Source organism: Phytophthora sojae, assembly GCF_000149755.1.
Source record: "Phytophthora sojae unplaced genomic scaffold PHYSOscaffold_1, whole genome shotgun sequence".
NCBI classification, from domain to species: Eukaryota; Oomycota; class Peronosporomycetes; order Peronosporales; family Peronosporaceae; genus Phytophthora; species Phytophthora sojae.
Genome location: NW_009258115.1, coordinates 4287680 through 4306539, shown reverse-complemented (window position 1 = coordinate 4306539; position 18860 = coordinate 4287680). Strand labels below are relative to the sequence as shown.

At 57.9% G+C, this 18860-nt stretch overlaps 6 protein-coding genes across 6 annotated transcripts; all 6 read left to right on the top strand.

The window, feature by feature from the left end:
- Positions 1 to 1827, top strand: PHYSODRAFT_261605 (hypothetical protein; the record flags this gene model as incomplete). The annotated part of the gene is made up of 1 exon (XM_009516701.1): positions 1 to 1827. The coding sequence occupies one exon, from the start codon at positions 1 to 3 to the stop codon at positions 1825 to 1827; it is 1827 nt and encodes a 608-aa protein (XP_009514996.1).
- Positions 1828 to 3559: 1732 nt separating this feature from the next.
- PHYSODRAFT_353433 (hypothetical protein) lies at positions 3560 to 8536 on the top strand. Its single transcript, XM_009516700.1, has one exon. The coding sequence runs from the start codon at positions 4002 to 4004 to the stop codon at positions 6240 to 6242; it is 2241 nt and encodes a 746-aa protein (XP_009514995.1). The 5' UTR covers positions 3560 to 4001; the 3' UTR covers positions 6243 to 8536.
- Positions 8537 to 10313: 1777 nt separating this feature from the next.
- Positions 10314 to 11678, top strand: PHYSODRAFT_476098 (hypothetical protein; the record flags this gene model as incomplete). The annotated part of the gene is made up of 3 exons (XM_009516699.1): positions 10314 to 11108; positions 11181 to 11423; positions 11502 to 11678. 3 exons carry the CDS (start codon positions 10314 to 10316, stop codon positions 11676 to 11678), a joined length of 1215 nt encoding a protein of 404 aa, XP_009514994.1.
- A 223-nt stretch (positions 11679 to 11901) lies between these two features.
- PHYSODRAFT_261626 (hypothetical protein) lies at positions 11902 to 14058 on the top strand (the record flags this gene model as incomplete). Its single annotated transcript, XM_009516698.1, has 1 exon — positions 11902 to 14058. One exon carries the CDS (start codon positions 11902 to 11904, stop codon positions 14056 to 14058), a length of 2157 nt encoding a protein of 718 aa, XP_009514993.1.
- Positions 14059 to 16150: 2092 nt separating this feature from the next.
- On the top strand, positions 16151 to 16441 carry PHYSODRAFT_261614 (hypothetical protein; the record flags this gene model as incomplete). Its single annotated transcript, XM_009516697.1, has 1 exon — positions 16151 to 16441. One exon carries the CDS (start codon positions 16151 to 16153, stop codon positions 16439 to 16441), a length of 291 nt encoding a protein of 96 aa, XP_009514992.1.
- A 1354-nt stretch (positions 16442 to 17795) lies between these two features.
- Positions 17796 to 18776, top strand: PHYSODRAFT_477085 (hypothetical protein; the record flags this gene model as incomplete). The annotated part of the gene is made up of 1 exon (XM_009516696.1): positions 17796 to 18776. The coding sequence occupies one exon, from the start codon at positions 17796 to 17798 to the stop codon at positions 18774 to 18776; it is 981 nt and encodes a 326-aa protein (XP_009514991.1).
- Between the last annotated feature and the right edge of the window lie 84 nt (positions 18777 to 18860).

The window sequence follows — 18860 nt, the reverse complement described above, 5'->3', positions numbered from 1 at the left end:
ATGTCCCCCGCCGCCGACACCTCGCCCGCGCCCCCACCGCAGTCGCCGCGCGTCCTGCAGGAGACGGACTGGAAGCTGCAGCGCAAGCTCAAGCACCTGCAGCGCGACGCCGGTCGTCGCTCCGCTGAGGGGCGCGCCGAGCCGCGCTTCAAGCACCACGCGCACCACCAGCACCGCGCCGATGTCATGCGCCTCGAGCGCGACGCGTGGCTGCCCACGCCCACCAAGAGCGCGCACCGCAGCATCCCCGCGCAAATGCGGCAGGCCACCGGAGCCCCGCGCGGCAACGCGTCACAGCTGAGCCGCTCCGGGCCCTCCGCGACGTCGTGGCCCCCGGCCATGGCGGCTCCCGACGACGAGCTTCTGGACGACGCCATGGACTCGCTGACGCTCGCGTCGTCGGCGCCGTCCACGGCCTACACAGGACGACACGACGAGCACAGGCGAGAGGCGCGGCCCATGACGCTGTTTGAGAGCGCGCGCATCTTCAACGAGTCGGGCCAGTTGCTGAGCCACGACAACTTCGACGAGCTGGGGTCGTCCCCCGAGATGGTCGCCGAGGGCACCCCCAAGCGCAAGTTCAAGCGCCGCGTGGGACGCCGCAAACACGAGAGCAAGCGCGCCAACGTCGTGGACGCGCTCAACCCCGACGAAGTCGTGCTGGAGCTCATGTGTCTGCTGTTCCCCGACGTGGAAGTGACCCAGGAGCTGAATTTGCTGCTGCTCGGCGGCGGACAGCACGAGGACGTCTTCCACTTTGACGAGGACGACATTGTCGATGCTCCGGCCGCCCGCAAGCCCAAGAGCGGCGCCCTGGACATCGATCTGCTCAAGTTTCAGGCTGCGCTCACGACCATGCTCTTCGGTTCGGACGCCTCGGTGAAGGAGATGCCTGCTCGAGGGACATCTGCGGAGAGCCTACAGGGGATGTTCTTTACGCCGCAATGGATCGCTCACGAGATGCTGAACATGGTCAAGCTGGACGTGCTGGCCCAGTACGACCGCTTCGCCGTGATGAACGCGATCTTTCGCACAATTCCAGAGATGCGCCCCTGTATTTTGGCAGCAGCGGCGTCTGCTTCCCTCGCCATCTTCCAGCACCAAGGTCTGTCAGACATTGAGCCCCGCAACTCGGGCAAGAACCTCGTCACTGTCAAGGGCATGCTTGCATTTTTGAACGTTGCAATGGATGTCATTGAGAGGGACGCGCGGTACAACCTGGAAACCTTCGGCAGCAGCGACGAGCAGATCAGCGACACCATCGGCGGACTATGCAGCCAGATCATGCGCGCGATCCGGTTGCTTGTTCGAAGCTCGCCTGGAGGCAGCGGCAGCGCAGATTCCAACCGCAATCAGCTGGAAAAGTTCGCCGAGTGCGGTGACTCCGCAGAGGCTACGACGTACCGCGCTATGGGCGACCTGGTGAACCGGATGGCTGCGTTCTCTCCGATGCACGGCGAGGAGTTCCTCCGCTGGATGCTGCTCAAGTGGCCTCAACGCAACGTGCAGCTGCAACTGTTCTTCGTGCGGTTCACGGCGGGGCTGCTCTCGCAGTTCATGCAGATCGGGCTCATGTTCCCCCCTGATGTGGTGCACCGCGCCTTCACGCGTATTCAAGCCTGCATCCGGTCCACGCACTTCCTGGTGGCCCAGGAGGCGTGCAACATGTGCGGCAACTTCCAGCTCATGAGCGTGTACTTATCCTGCGACCAGGCTCTGCGCGAGAAGATCGCCTCCGCTCTCCACGAGAACGCCACCTCCCACTGGAACAAGCGCATCCGCGACATCTCCGACGAGTGCTTCGACATGCTCCTCGACCTGGCATGAGCCGTAGCCAGAAGGGGGTGGTCGAGATGAAGAGAAACACATTAGAAAACCATAGAAACATAAAATAACCCACGGGCTAAGAGCCCTGTACAAATGCGCCGCAGCGCAAGTATCATAAGCTGATCACAATAGAACACAATACACCCGTACTCTCTCACTCTTGCATTCTTTAGCGTGCTGCAGTGCACGCAGCACAGCCTTGAAGATAATTTCTCGACTCGTATAAATTCGTCGACAGCAAGCTTCAACATGTGCGTCAAAGCGACTCGCAAACCCCAGCTCAATTATCCATAACAGCCCGAGCCAGCACTCCGTTCGCGGAAATCAGCCGGACTGCGCAATGCCCGACACGCGCAAGCTCCGTTGCGACTCGGGTCGACGCATTGTTGTCGTCTTAGCCGCCTTGAACCTTGCAAGTAAAAGTGTCACGTCGTCCGACGGTCTGACTCACCTGTACCTGTATTATCGTCGACTGGCGACATCGCTCGAGCCCCATCGCCGCCCGCCCGCTCCGAGAAGCCGCCCGCCGGGTCCGTCGATCAGCGCTAAATGGACGGCGGCGCCGCAAGGCGAGAGGCTCGCATGTTGAAGCCGCCCGCAAATCTGTGACCACTGTCACCGCACTGGAATTTTCCTGCAGGGTCTCGCCTTCATTCGTCCACAGACCGACCGACCATCTTGGTGCCTCGCTCGGGCTTGGCTGCAGGTGTTGAAGTGGTCTTGAGCTCCGTAAAAAGTCGGGCGATCCGTAAAAAGCCCCGTAAAAACGAAATTTAGAAGGCTACCTGCAATATTGTATGCAAAATCGTTTTCTGCTATAGTATTAGTTATCAAGAATATCAAAATTATATATCTTGATAAACAATCATATTGCCCTGGTACTCTCAGCTGTTGGTAGCACTCGCCATCGCTATAGTCGGGTAGGCCCTTTTTACGACTTCCATAATGCGATCTGGTTCGGCCCGAAAGAGCTCCTGCCTGCATCCATCTCCTCTCTTTCTCCGCACTGCAGCGATCGATCGCGTCAGACTCAGCTCCGCTCAGCTGCTGGTCGCGCGCCGAGCGTCTTCTCTCCAGGCAGGCAACAGGCACGCAGGCGGGCAGGGGCAGGTCGGCCGGTTCGCAGCAGGCAGCAGGCAGGCAGCGCCTCCGACGGACCGAAGCGCTGAGATCGCGAGGCATCTCTTCAACACGTCCACCGGCGCGGCGCAGCACGAGCAGCGGCTGCGGGCCCTGGGGACGGAGACTCTGGCTAGGCTGGCGCAGCATGACACACCAGGATGGCAGGATGGGCAGGAGGCCGGGCCAGGACGGCAGGATGCGTATTAGGAGGCAGCGGATCGGGAGCTGGTTGGTCTACTACTACGTGGCCGTCCTGTGGACTGCAATCGCTGCAGCGTCCTCCGGCGTCCAGGCCTTGGTGCAGCAGACGCAGGTCATCGCGCGGTGTCTGGGCTGGGCCAACAACTCGTGCGTGTTCTCGCCGCTGGAGCCGGTGCACTTTGCAGGGCTTAAACTCACGGAGCAGACCGTGTGCAAGGTACGGCACTAGCGTGACGTAAGCGCGCTGGAGTTGGATATTGGAGACTCATATTGTTTCTTCCTCTTCTACTGCTGCCAATTGCTGCAGGCAGATTTATCGGTAGCCGTGAAGCAGATTGACTGGGAGTCACCTGCAGGTGGACGAGGATCAGTGGACAGTCTCCTTATCAATGGCGTGGAGATGCTGGCGAGCCCCGTGCACCCGTCGCAGGCGTATTTGATGGCGAACTACCCGCACTGCAACGACATGTTCAACATTTTTCCGCCCTGGGGCAACGGCATTATTGGCCCTGAAGGGCGGAAGTCCATTATTCCCGAGATCACGAGCGACGACCTGCCGATTTCCATCCACTTCAACTGGAAGGGCCCCCATGAAGATTTTCCTGTTTGTTCCATGGTGGGCGTCTCGATTGCAGGCTACGCGGAGATCAATATTTATCTAGAGGCGCAGGATAATTCAGGTACGGCACGTCGAATGCGGGTGAGGCGACGCTAGCTAGCGCGATGAGGAAGATGGCGATGTTGACTGTGCGAATTATTCGATTGCCAACTATACAGAGTGTCCCGGCTGGGATGGCGCATCGCTCACGGCTTGCTTTGGCAACGGCGAGTGCGGATGCGCTGCAAATGATATGAGCCCGCGTACCTGCACATGCGTGTACGACGAATGCACCAGCGTATTTACAATATGTTGGTGGATAGCGACTAACTTTTTTTCTGCTTTGGTGAATGGCTGTTGCAGAAATGGATATGCCGCTCCAGACTGCCGGGACTGTGCTAGCGGATTTTTTGGTGCAGAGTGCAAGCGAACGTGTGAGCCGTGCCTTAACGACGGTCACTGTGACTCGGGATTAATGGGCACAGGCAAATGTATCTGCCCGGAAGGATTTGACCCGGACACCCGATGTGCCACTTGCTTGCCTGGCTTCTTTGGGGAGAAATGCAAGCGATGCCCCGACTGCAACTTCCCTCACGGAAACTGCGACGATGGTTTGATGGGCAGCGGCCGCTGCTCATGCGCTGTAGGCTTTGACGCGGACAATAACTGCATGGAATGCATGGGCTCCTTTTTCGGACCAACCTGCCAGCCATGTAAGCCATGCGACGGTGGCAAGTGCAACTACGGTCTTCTTGGCGATGGCGAATGTGTGTGTTCGGAAGGGTTTTCGTCGGAGTCTCGATGTCTTGAGTGCGAAGATGGATTTTATGGGCCGTCGTGCACGCCGTGCCGCACGTGTAACAACCATGGTCGCTGCAACGATACCAATGCTGGTGACGGAACATGCATTTGCGACGAAGGTTACACCCCTGAAAGCCGATGCTCGCTGTGTGACGACGGCTGGGACTTTAATCCCATGACGATGTCATGCCAGTGTGCACCGCAGCACTTCGGCGCTCACTGCAGATCATGCCCAATTTGTGCCCCGCATGGGCACTGCAACTCGGGAGTAGATGGTGACGGCCGATGCATCTGCGATGTTGGATGGTCCGACTCAAACAACTGCGTGGGGTGCATGAGCGGCTACTATGGGGAGACCTGCGTGGCTTGTCGTAAGTGTGGCGAAGGGCGTTGTGACGATGGCTTGCACGGATCAGGCAAGTGCAATTGCCACCGAGGCTGGGACTCCCTCACAGACTGTTACGACTGCGAGGAGGGCTTTTTCGGTGAAAATTGCCAGCAGTGTCCGCAGGATTGCGGTCATGGCACGTGCTCGAGTGGGCGCAACGGCACCGGCGAGTGTATATGTCACGAGGGCTGGAAACTTGAAGGGAAGCTCCCGTGCACTACGTGCGCGGAAGGATATATCGGACCGACCTGTCAGTTGTGCCCTGGGTACATGGAGAGCGAAGTTGCTTGCAGCGGTCACGGTCAATGCGTCATGTCAGGCACTCAAGCTGTATGTCACTGCGATGCTCGCTACGGCGGCGATGGCTGTGAATCGTACGATTTTCCGTTTGCGATGGTGGCTATCCTGGGCACCATTGCACTGTCAACGTTGGGGTTCTGCATGTGTACGATGCGCCGTCTTGCTCGCCAGCCACACGCATTACAGGGGCCATTCCTAAACCGTGGAAATAGTTTCTCGCAGTCGGAATATGTCGAAATTTCGGACATGGCAGATCTGGAGTACTTTGTCTCCAATGACAGCCGTGACTGGCTTATCCCGTTCGACTCGCTCTCCTTGCAGTGCGAGGTAGGCAATGGAACGTCTGGCCAGGTATTCCGAAGTCTGCTTCACAGTGGCGGTGGCAGCTCGGTGGTGGCCGTCAAGCGTCTGTACAGCCCCGTGACAGGTCAAGAGTACTTCCAGAGTTTCTTCCGACGTGAAGTCAGCATCCTAAGTCGCCTGCACCACCCGAACGTTGTGCGCTTTTATGGAGTGAGCTACTACAACCGTGTGTTGTACATCGTGACAGACTTTTGTCCGAAATCGTTGAGCGGGCTCATCGAGAACCCAGCAGCTAAAGGCCCTCTGGGGGAAGCTGTCTTTATGAAGGTCATCAACCAGATCGTTAGCGGCATGGGCTTCCTGCACAGTCGAAATGTGGTACATCGCGATTTGAAGCCGGCGAATGTGCTTATTTCCGAGACGGACGACGTGAATATTTGCGACTTCGGCCTCTCGAGACTTATTGAGCCTGATGCTACAACCATGACAGCAGAGGTTGGCACGCCCAGTTACATGGCGCCCGAGATGGCTACCATGGGTGGCATCCAATGCTCTACCAAGGGTGACGTGTACTCCTTCGGTATTTTGCTGTACTCGACCTGGTCCCGTAGCAAGCCCTACGGCGACCAAGGCATGAACCCGTTCCAACTGGTATGCTGCGCTCTGGATACCCTGTGGTGTGTTTCAATACTAACTCATTGATGTGTTTTGTAGATGACAGCAGTGGTGAACGGACTTCGACCTGTGATTCCGATCAACTGCCCGCCTGCACTAGCTCGGCTCATGCGCTCGTGCTGGCATCAAAACCCGGACATGCGTCCTTCGTTCCCGGAGATCAGCCAGATACTGAAGGATCAGTGGCTGCTGTCCATGTTCGCCGAGGGCGAGGAGGACTACTACTATCCGGAGTCGCCTGGACGCGTGCCGTCATCGCAGCTCATGTCTGCTTCCTCGTCGCTGTCAACTATCCCTGCTGCAGCTGCTGGCCACCGCCGCGGCAGTAAGGACAGCGTCAACGCCATGTCCCCCTTCGCCTCGCCTCGTCACGTCGGTGGCGACGGCTACGGCACCTACAAAGAAGACGGCGAAGTAAATGACGACGAAGACGCCGGAGAGGAAGACCGCCTTTTGAGCGAGGAGAAGCGGCCACGATAGATGCTTATGACGCCTAAATAGACATGTGAACCACAGCAGGTCTTCGCTTACACGTTGGTTGGCATGATATCAGCCCTACCGGAACAGTCTCCGCATATTGCGGCCGCGGGCGAGCGGGCGGCGCTTGTAGAACTTGCGGTGCGCCTCGCGCAGGTGGCGCGGCCGGATCGGCCCCGTCTCGCCGTTCTTCTCCATGATCCGTCGCGCCTCGGCCGTGATCTCCCCGACAAAGACCTTGGTCATGCCGGCCATGACGATGGCCATCACGTTGGTGACGCTGGGCGCCTTCTTGTCCGTGGCCGAGCACTCGTGGATAGCCTGCGCCATGCACTGCAGCAGTAAATAATACACGCATCAACACCGTGTTAGGTAGCTGTCTGGGAGCAGCCTCAGAACGGCTGCGACCTATGGTTCTGTTACCCGCTTGACGGCGCCGCGCTCGAAGTGCGAGCGGCGGAACTGCTCGTGGCGTCGGGCCTCAGCCTCCGGCAGACTCTGCATCATGCGCAGCATGGAGGCGCTGTCCGAGAGCTCGACCTTCTCATCGTCGCTGTCCACGTCGTCGTCTTCGTCTTCGTCCTCCTCCTCCTCCTCCTCGTCCGCCGTGCTCTCCTGCGGGTCGTCGTCCGTCGTCACGTCTCCGTGCCGAGCCACGAGCGACTTGCTCTCGTCCTCGTCCTCCGTGTCCTGCGACGCGCTCGGCAGCGCCATATCGACGTCCTCGGTCTTGGCGTCGGCGTCGGCCATGCAGAAGTTTTTTAGCTCAACAAAAGAGCAATTGTGTTGAATCAAACATCAAAATTCAATTTTAAATCAAATATAAGTAATTGGCTTAAATTCAATTGTGTGTTTAAACTGTAATGACACAATTTTTAATTGTTTTCAAGAAAGCTCCACCCAAAACACGAATGCGACTCAAGCCACCACCGATGGCGTGAGATTCACTTCCGGTGATATTATGCTTATACGGTGCGATCGACCTGTGTGGGCATGCTATCCACCTTGTCGTGATAACGTGTAAAAAAAAGGCATCGCAACGTGCTCGAAGGCTAGCCGAGTGGTGGTCCTTTTAAGGACCGCTTAAAAGCAATTTTAATTATTAAATTAAAATTGGTTTTGCTCTTAGGTTGTTGAACATGAGATACTCCCAGTGGGTTGGTCGCCTTACCTGTAGCTTGACTCGTTCAGAGCTATGATAACAGTTCGTTAGGATTTTTGTGGCTACTTCTCAAGCGTATAACGGCAATGTATTTGCGTTCCCGTTTCCAGCCGCTGCGGTGTGCCCAATTGGCCTTTTGCTGTTCGACATTTCCGTCAAGCACTTGACCCTGGCATCTCCTGACATGGCATGACGCGCAGAACGCACTTTATTACAGCACAATGCTTGCGAGGACTATTGCTGTTCCTCGGCATTTTGAGGCGGCGGCGGGCTGTCTCGCGCGTCGGGTGCACTGCCGGCGCCTTCTTTGCTTCCTTCACCGTCCATTTCCCGCTGCTCCTTGCGCTTTGCGTACTCGAGCAGCCCCAGCATAATCTGCTGCCGGTGCTCCTCGATCTCCACCATGCGCGTCAAAGCCACTTCCTCGCGACGACGCATTTCCGTCGCCTCCAGAGCGATTGTCGCAGCGGCAGCCAGAATCGGCTCGGCCGCTGCCGCATCCGAAGTGGCTTGCAGCTGACCGAGGAGCTCTCCCAGCTTGTCTGCGAGCTTGTCAACGGCCTTCGCAAGCGCTGGGTCGTGTACTTGCACCGGGTTTTGCTTGGTCCCTGATGGAGACAGCAAAACCGTCAGTTGACTGAGTACCTTAATTACCGGCGAAAGAGTGGACCCACCTGCTCCTGAGGGCAGCCCGTGGTGCCGCCGACTGCTGGGCTTTGGCGTTTTGGCGGTAGGCGGCGCGAGCTCGTTGGGATTCAACTGTTCGCTAGAAGCAGCCACAGCTAATGTGTCCAAGGCTTCGTGCTCATTCCTACGCTGCCACGACGGCGCCACGGTGGGCGGCGGCGGCTCGTTCGACGTGAGCCTCATTTTCTTTGCTGTCGAGGCCGAATACACGTCTCGCAGCCTGTTCCAGTACTCTTTGTGAGCGGTGTCCGTTGCCTCTTTCAGCTCGTCCACGCGCGCATGGAAGGCCTGCTCCTCCTCTCTAGCCTTCCTCTTCTCGGCTGCCTTGGTGTAGCTCTCCGGGTTCAAGCAGAGGCCGTCGATCTCCATCAAGCGCGCGATGGACGCGCGGATCCGGGCGCCCCAGTTTCGGTCCACCCCGCTCCCAGCCGGTTCCTGGCCTGGGGCGGGCCTAGCACCGACGCTCGGCGCTGCCGGCGCGCGCATCTATTATAAAGCGGCAGGGCAGCAGCGTTGTGTGTTAAACCGTGGAGAACCCTATGGCGCCCAGCCCAGCCGAGAGAATACACGAGGTATGTATCATATTCCACCCACCTGGCTGTCGCGAACAGCGTAACTTCCTTGCGAATTGGTATTAACATCAGCGAGCGGCTGCTGGCCTACACACGACACACAAGCCACACACGCAGACACATCCGTGGTCATCGCTCTGTGGGGGAGTGTGAGGCGACGCTAACGAAAAAGCTGGAGGGCGTCGCGCCGACTGTACTTGGGGGGAGACGCCTGATGCGTGCGCGGCCCTACTCTTACGGTACTGCATAATAGCTCGCATGAGCTCACCTCGAGCGGCGTTCGCGCGCGCACGAGGCGCGTCGCCTTCGGCTTCTTGCCGGCTCATCGGATTGCGAGGGGGTGTTTGTTGTTGGCTCGACGGTTGTGCGTCCGCTGCGTCTTTGCAACTGGGAGCGAACACGGAAGAAGCAGCAAGACAACAGGCCGAGGACTTGCGTGGCGACCGCGAGTTGCGAGTGAGCGAGTGGGTCCGCGCTTTCGAGCTCGGCGCTCCAGTGAAAGTGCCAATCTGTCTGTCCTCTTCTTGAAGCGCGCGCGAGAACGGAACGAAACAGTGTTGCGAATATAACCAGCCGCTTCGCGGCGGTAAAAAAACGACGCGGCGTGCACAGTCAAAGAGCAAATCTCCGGGTTGGCTTGGGATTATGGATGGCAAACACTCTGCTATGTATCTACAAGCTCGGTGGCTTTCGCCGTCAGCCAGTGCAGTGGCGCTGTCCAACATGTAATTTTCGTCGGCACAGGGTTTTTCTTTTTCTGGTTCCGAGACCAACACTACGTTGATTGACGCGCGCAAGGACAACTCGAGCCACTGGTTAATGGCTGAAAAAAGATTCTGCATGCAGCGCTGCGCGAGAACATTGTCCCGTCCAGACTGATTTCGTGGCATACGTGTCGTACAGACATCAACGGTTCATTGACGATTGAGCTGCGAGCGGCAAGCGAGCGATGGTCGCCTGACGCTTCTTCAGGTTTTTGAGGCCAGTTGCGCATTTTGTGACCGATACATTCTCTTCTGCCTCTACACATGTAGTACTGTAAAGCACAGGGCGGGTTAATCTCTGCAGCAAGCTTTCCCCGTGCTGCGGGGTGCGGTGGTCTTGGCGTCATTCCTAATACAAAAGGCAACTTGAAGCCCTTTGACCAATCACATCGTGGGTGATCGTGATTGGCAGAATCCCAGTGACATACATTCGCTAATGGCTGACCGGGACGTCGTCCTGGCCGAGCTGCTGCGCAAGACCTCGAGCGTCGACGCCGACGTGCGTCTGCGCTCGCTGGCGCTGCAGCGGCAATGCGAGACACTCGAGCGCGTGTGCGCGTTCATCCGCAGTCTGGAAACCTCCGCCGTCGATCAGAAAGTGGCCCAGCAAGCGGAGACGTCGGCGCTGGAGCAGTCGATCCAGGACGCCATCCGCCGCGCGCGCAAAGTTCGCGCGGAATTAGTCGCCGGAGGGAGCGACAGCGACCAAGAGAGTGAAGAAGACCACGCGCAGCCTCCGGACGCCGAAGATACGCAGCTACAGGGCATTCTGGCCGTCGCCAGGGCCACGCGGGCGGCGCAGCAGCCGCAGGAGACGGCGGTGGAGCCCAAGACGGAGGCGCCGCCGGCCGTTAGACTCGAGTATCCGCGCAAGTTGAAGGCGCTGGAGACGCAGCTGGAGGATCTGAGGCTGAAGGAGTTGGAGTCGTCCACGCGCTTCGCCTTCTGCTGCAAGATGAGCGAGCACCTGTCGCTGAGCTCGAAGAGGAGGCAGCTCATCCTGCAGCAGCAGCAGCAGCAGCAGAAGCTGGGGGCAGGGGGCAGGATGGACGCGCCCGTGGCTCGCATTCAAGTGTCATTCCCCAGCCAAGTGGCGAGACTAAGAGGGGGCTACCAGCGGCTGGCGGAGTTCATGCTGGAGAAGGTCGAGGTGGACTCGCCCAAGTTCCAGCAGGTCACGGACGCTCCGACGTTCGCCTCAGTGTTTCCGATCTACCACCGCTTGAAGCAGGTAGCCGCGTGGTGATATGTGCTGCTGCTTCATCATGAAGGTACTGATAGGTTGTGTTGTGGCGTATTGCAGGCCAAGAAGATGCTGAGACTGTTGAATAGTGAGGCCAAGGCGCTGCTCGAGCGACTCCCCGCTTCTCCGCCGAAACTTTCGCCTGCTGCGGCAGCTCACAGAGATGCAATGCTCAAGAGGATACGCACAAAGCGTCCGCAGCCGGACGTCGGTGTTATCAACAACAATGCATTGCAGGTCGCTGCGCAGAAGACCCACACGCAGCAAGACGCTGAGCTGCTGGAAAAGCTTCAAGCCGCATGGGTTGCCTGTGCTACAGCAGCAACTGATGGAGGTCAACCCCGGAGCCCCGTCGATGTGTACTCGACCACGGTCCGCGAGATCGTGCTGACGGAGCTGTCCAACCTCGTGCTGTGGTCGTTCAAAACGTACTTCGCCGACACAGGCGAGCAGCCAGACGCGTCGCAGGTGGAGACCGTCATGCGCCTCGTCCGGCTCGTCGACTCCGTGGCGCTCTCGCGAGGGCGAACCTACCGCAGCGTCGTGACTCCATCTTGAATCAAGACTGGGCCCGCGAGCTCAAAGACCCCTTGCTGTCTCATGCCTTGTCGCCATGTTGATAGCGACCAACATCGAAGATGACATTTGCCTGTCATGCTCGGGGCATACAAAGCCCAAGTGATCCGCCCTATGGCGCGAGACGGGGCCGCGAGCAAAGCTCAGTTTCAAAATCGTCGAGCGTCCAGCAGGCAGGCAGGGCGATCCGCGCGCCGCCGCCAAGATGCAGCGCAGCTCGCCGATGAACAAGAAGCGCAGTCTCGAGGATCTGCAGCGCGCGCTGCGTGAGGAGGCGGAGTGGAAGGACTCGAACCGCTTTGCGCAGTTCGTGGCCAACGTGGTGGGCGGCATCGTCGTGGTGCTTGGGCTGGGCAGCTATCTGGCCGAGGCGCTGGTTGCGCGGCTGGCCGATGCGCCGGCACACATCGACGAGTGCGTGCAGTACTGTCGGGGAATCGTTGTGGCTCTGGTGAATGAGGCGCTGGCGGAGTTCTGGACGGTGGTGCAAGGTCTCCGACACACCAAGCTCGAAGACTTGTCGGATCCGCAGGTGGTCGCGCGTCCCTTGGGCGTCGCGGCCATCATGGGCACAGCCATACTGCTCGTGCGCAAATACAAGTGGGTGGGCTGGTTCTGCGGCCTGCAGGTTGTGATCATCTTGCAGTGGATCGTGGCGCTGTATCAAATGGCGCGCATTGTGCTCTCGCTGTCGCTGTATGTCACTGTGAAGGTGGTGAAGCAGGTGCTCTTGGTCATGCGGAGCGTGTATGTGGGGCTCTTTCGAGTGCGAGACAAGCAGGCCGAGAGGCTGCGTCGCCTAATGAAGACTACCAAGAGCTACCGAGAGTGGAAGCAGATGGCGCAGTATTTGGACGTGTTGGAAGGCAAGGACAACTGGAAAACGACGATACGCGCCGAGGACACGGAGCACTGCGACTTCGAGCAGATGCGTCGAAATGTAGAGACGCTGACGCGCGCGCTCGATGCTGGCGACAACGTGAATGTGGACGAGCTGCGCTATATTGTGGCTTCGGTGGTTATGCGTGACGAGTTGGGAGTAGACTCACCCAGTCTTCACCTGGAATGCAACTCTGGTACGAAAACAGCAATCACGAAGTATAATGCGCTGGTGATCCGCGCGTTGGACACGCTAGCCGGAATCAGCGACGACAAGTTCCCTCACGCGGAAAAGGTGCGCTTCTTCCGGCGGATGAAGCAATCGTTTGGCTCAACGGCTTTGTGTCTGAGCGGTGGGGGCTCCATTGCGATGTATCATATGGGCGTTATTCGCGCACTTCTGGATGCCAACGTTCTCCCGAACGTCATCTCGGGCTCCTCTGGCGGCTCCATCACTGCTGCTTTCACCGCATGCAGGACTAATGAAGAGCTGTTGAACGATGTCTTAGTGAGCGACATCTCGACGCGGTATTTCTCGTATGGCATCCGCTGGTTCCCACCGCTCCTCGAGCAGCTCGCACACTGCGTGAAGACTGGGTTCCTGGTGGCTTCTTCCGAATTTGAGCGCACTACGGAGCACTACTACAGCGAGCCCATGAATGCCGAGGAGAAGACGATGTACTACACGTTCCAGGACGCGTTCTTGAAGACTGGCCGCCACGTGTGCATTACCGTCTCCGCGTCCGATATCTCGGGTCACAAAGGACCCAAGAAGCTGCTGCTGAGCCACATCAATACGCCCCACGTGCTTCTCTGGAGTGCTGTTGCCGTATCCTGCTCTCTTCCTGGTATTATGAAGGGGAAACAGCTCATGGCAAGAGATTTCCAAGGCAACATCGTTCCTTATGCCTCGCTGAACAAGGAGTGGGTGGACGGCAGCATCCAGCACGATCTACCGATGGAAACCATGGCAAGTGGCTTTGACGTTACAAACTTCATCGTGTCACAAGTGAACCCTCACGTGGTGCCATTCGTCAGCGATGAAATTGACAAGCCAAGCAACAGCAAGAGCATTTTCTACAAGTTAGAGAGCGTTATTGCCGGGGACGTGCGCCACCGACTCAAGATGCTCGCCTTCTTGGGCCTCTTCCCCAAGATCTACGGGCACCAGTTCAGCTCGTACTTCAAGCAAAACTTTTCAGGAAACGTGACGATTATCCCGGACTTCCGCTTCCTCGAATCGATCGGCATCAAAGCTATCCTAAACCCGACTGTGCAAGACATGACACATTACATCGAAGGGGGCCAGCGGGCCGTGTGGCCTAAACTGGCATACATTCGCCACCTTTGCAGCATCGAGAAGTGCCTCGACCATCACTTGGAGGAAATGCTCGGCGCCTCTGCGTACTCGTATAAGAATTGGCTGCACCCAAGCGCAACAATGGAGGCAGACGATGCAAAGAAGACGACTAAAGTTGACTAATTACATGAAGCAAATAGGGGGAGTCGAACCTGGCAAAAAAACGTGCTGATTTTTAGGGCGATTTGATGTTGATTATTTCGGCGAACTCTTGTTGATTCTCAAAATCAACCACCTCCGGAGGTGGTTGATTTGAAAAATCATCATGATGATTTCGAACTTCAAGTGGTACCGCTTGCTGTTCCCTCCTCGACCTCTGATACAATTTCTGCTGTTTTTGAAGTCCCTCCTCAATTAGAAACTGTGTTTAGGCAAGTTTTCACACGAATCCTCTCCAAATAAACATGTTCACTATCACTATAAACAAGTTTTAGATGTCAACTCGCGATGATGGAGACGTTGTGAGCTGCTGGACAGTGTTACGTTGGAGTCGGCCATTGCTAGGTATAAGGCTGAATATAAGAAGATGTATATGCACTAAGCAAGAGCCTGCGTGTGCTGGCGAAAAAGGAAGTGATAATTCGCTGTTTTCACCAACTACATGCGAAAACTGAGTGAGTACCCTTCTTTGATTTGTTGATTTTTGGTGCAGAACGTTGCTGATTATTCGGCCCCGTCTCTGTTGATATTTTTGTCGCCATTTTTAAGGTTCGACTCCCCCTAATGAGTGATCATTTATTGTGCTTTTCAGTTGTTTTGGCAAATCGGACGTGTCAAACAGCTACCTACTAAGATGGGGCTAGGTTATTGGAGCAGATTAGCAGGTCCCTCGTAGGGAATTAGGACCAAGAATTGCTAGTCCGATGGAAGCACTTGCGCAGGTCCTCCAAACTGCCGAAAGCCCGAATGTCGCCCATTTTCACGGCATTCTGGGTTTGAGGTCTTACGAAGGACTCCTGCCAAGTCTTGTGGCAAGACTTTCATACGAGCTGACTCTAATACGGTGTATGTCAAACGCAGAATAAACCTAAGAAAACACGATGCAGTCGATACGTTAAACACTCCAGTCTTCGTCATTCGCCTTCGCGGGTTCCGGCATTGCTTGCTTCCCCAAACAAAGATTGCTTGACTTGGACTCCAACCGGAGTCCATTGAACGGAGGAGACCACTCATCGGACTCGTCCGAGATTTGCATCTCAGATTTAGGGACCACCAACCTCAGATTAACTGACCTCCAAAGTCCTACGTAGGACTCGGCAAAATGACCGAAAGGCACAATATCTCAAACCTCTCAAACCAGGCTTGGCCCACGCCTCATGTCGCCGCTGGGTTGGAATAATGTTTGTGCACGCAAATGCAAACGGCTTTGTCAGTGTGTTTACTTCGTTGCCAACGAATCGTTGGTACAGTATCGAAGAGTACAGGTTTGCTGCTGATCTCACTTTCAATTTCGCCTCTCCTCGCAGCAGCTTCGCCTCCTTCGACCGCAGCTGGATGTGCGTTCTTCTCCTCATTCCTCTGGTTCGCTACTGCCTTCGGCGTCGACGTGGCAAGAGTGACGAAGACGAAGGTAAAGGCTGCGTGGCCAGCCACGACCAGTGCAATAACTTGCAAGCAGCACCGCCTGGTATTCAAGTCGTCCCGGTTCAACTAGCCACGAGTCAAGGTTACAAGCCCCGCCTCCTCCCCCTCCGGCCCAACTCGTAGCTGCGTAGCATAAACTGCTGCCTGCACATCTTGTTCCAGCGATGTAGTCAAGCCCGACAACGCTATCCTCGATAAGTACACGCTACTGACACAACGTATCAAAAGGTTGCGGACTTCATTTGATAGTGAAGTTGGATATTGTTGCTGCTGTCAAGACACTGTGGTGTGCACGAGCACAGAAGTTCGTTGGGCTTTCTTCATAGCATGGGTCGATCCCCCAACGCTCCGTGGTGACTCAAGCTATCGGATATGCTGGCCTTCCACCACTGGAATTGCCGCTGGATAGCGCGAAGTGGCTACGCTCGCGTGGATTGTCGTAATCGCGTCGTCGGCCTGATTACAGCTGTCCCGGCTCACGCACACATACTTTAATCGAGTCAAAGTCACCACAGGTGACTTCACTTCCGCCAGGTTGAAGGCGCCTTCACTCGCTCACTTCGGCTTTCGCCTTCCACCACTCGAGCCTCCTACACAACACACCACCACCACTACCACCTCGCTCTCTGTCATGGGCGTCCTCCTTCTCCTCGGTCTGCTGCGTCGTCTGGGCGGCAACAACAAGCGCGACTGCCAGCAGGACTACGACCGCGAGCTCCGGCGCGAGTACCGACGCCAATGCAAGCGCCAGCGCCGCTGGAACCGCCGCCACCCGCACTGCCACGCTCCAGGCGTCGTCACCGCTGTCCCAGTCGTGACGCTGCAGCCGACGCCCATGGCCATGCAGCAGCCACCTCTAGTCGACCAAACCAACAGCAGCCAAAAGGTGGCGGAGCCCAACACGGCGGCGACAGGAGTGTAGGTTGTTCGAGTTTACGAGCTACCGCTACGGCTGAGAGAAATCTTCTTATAAGCTTGCATGCAATAACAGCAGAAAGAATACATTTATATGACCAAGCACTGCAGTACTTTTAAGCTTAGCGGATACCGTCTTGCTGGAAACTAGCCTACACCGCACAGATAAGTCCACTTTGCTGCGCTGAGCAGCTCAAAACTCGTGTCCAGCTCTTGCTTCCACCGTGTTGGATGGGCCGTGTGTCGAGATCATCGCTTCAGCTGCATTTTGTCATCTGTCGGCGCAGTGATGGCGAGCGAGCTTTGCTGCCCCGTTTGGTTCACGATGTTTTCGCCGCCTCTCGAGTCATGTTTTCGCGTTGCTGGAAGCGTTCGAGCTGAGCTCCGTGCTCTCCGCCATCCAATCTCCATCAGCGCGCGACCGAGCGTCCAGCAATCGCTGCGGAGGTGCTGAGGGCCGGTTCCATGCGTCTTTAGTGATCCGCCGTAGCCATATGAGTGTGTGCTTGAAGTGAAAAGCTCGCCGAAATGGTTGGTAGACACAGTTGAAGCGCTACAGTACCATGCCTCATCGAGACCAATCTGTTGGCCAGCAGCGCTCGCAAGTTGCTCAGCGCCTGAGTCAGACAGACAGGTCGGGGCCGCACTCATCGGCGACGAAGTGCTCGTCGCCGAACAGCATTGCTGATGCCGTACACTGATTCAGCTCTGCCGACGGCATCCCCAGCCTGGCAGCGACCAGCCTCAGCGGACCGATGAGTCCTCGCGAGACCCTTCTGCGAACGGCACGCTCAGACGGCGTTCAACGATTTGCCGGGCCTGGTTTTGCTACTAGCGAATTGCTCATAGCCGGCGGCCACGCACTTGTGGCGTTTTCCCGCCCTGGAGGCTCCAGGGCGGGTTATTCTGCTTGGAGGCGGGGCCATCTCGATTGTCGATGACCGGCCACACGGCGGTAAACAAACGCAAGGTGTTCGGTCCCAACGAGTCCCGACGTGCTTGCAGGCGGTGGCGTGCCGGCCCCCGGCCACTCTGTCGCCACCTCGGCCAGCTGATCGGAGACCGCTCGCTTCCAGGCCTGGAAGCGATCTTTTCATCCGCGTTGAAGCTGCCTCGATGTCGGGCCGGGGTTCTTGCGCCTCGCGGCGTTTCTCCCCTTGCCGGGAGCATGCGTGCGCCGGCGCGGCTGCATGCCAGTGGCGCCACCTCGCCCCCTCCCTCCGCCCCAGCGCTAGAGACGGGAGCTCGCTTGGAAGGGACCAACCGGCTGCGCTCATGGCGTACGCAGCGCTGGCCGGTCTCTCGGTCGACCAGCACACTGCCGTGACGTTGGCCACTGACGCATTTCTCGACTTGCCACGATGGAGCGCGCGGCCAGCTCCAGCTCCACTTTCGTTTCCGAGCCTCTCGACGCGCACGCCTCGTCCTCCTCTTCCTCTTCCTCTGCTGCTGCTGCTGGCAAGATGCAGAACGAGGACTTCGCCCAGTTCACGAGCTTCATGGACGCGCTGCTGCGCGCCATCGAGGCCACGCACGAGGACGCGCTCATCCGCGACCAGTTCGCCGAGCCGCTCACGCGCGAGATCGCGCCGCAGCTCGCGCCGCGCCTCAAGAAGTGGGAGCAGCAGCAGCCCCACCCGGAGCACTACGTCGCGCTGCGCGGCCGCTACCTGGACGAGGCGCTCGAGCAGCGGCACCCGAGCATCCGCCAGGTGGTGCTGTTGGGCGCCGGGCTGGACACGCGCGTGTTCCGCCTCGAGACGCTGCGCGGCTGCCACGTGCTGGAGATCGACCAGAGCGCCGAGCTCTTCGAGCACAAGCGCGCGGTGCTCAAGGACCTCGAGCCGGCGCTGCTGGCCGAGCGCCACGACTGCATCGTGGCCGACCTCAACGCCTTCAACTGGGAGGAGAGCCTGCTCTCCAGCGGCTTCGACCCGGACGTGCCCACCTTCTGGGCGCTCGAGGGCATCATGATGTACCTCACGCGCGCGAGCAACCTGGCGCTGCTCAAGACCATCGACATCCTGTCGGCCCCGGGCAGCGAAGTGTGGGGCGACGTGACGGGCACTGCGTTCCTGCAGGAGGGCGAGATCGCGTTCTTCAAGGACGTGAGCCAGCTGTCCATGGCCGAGCTGGGCCAGCCGCTGTTCAAGCACGGCGAGGAGGACGTGCGCGAGGGCGTGTTCAGCGAGCTGCCCTGGGAGATGGAGGTGCAGGCGGCGCTGGCCGAGCCCGGCACGCACTTCGGCCGCGAGTGGACCCCGACGCTCACCCGAACCGAGCAGACACCTGTGACGTATCACTACGTGCTAGCCAAGAAGCCCCTGGCAGACGTGCCGTAGCCCAGCAACACCCCCTATCTAAATGCGACCACAGCATATTAATGTATCACTATTTGAGCTACACACACGAAGGCATTGCGAGCG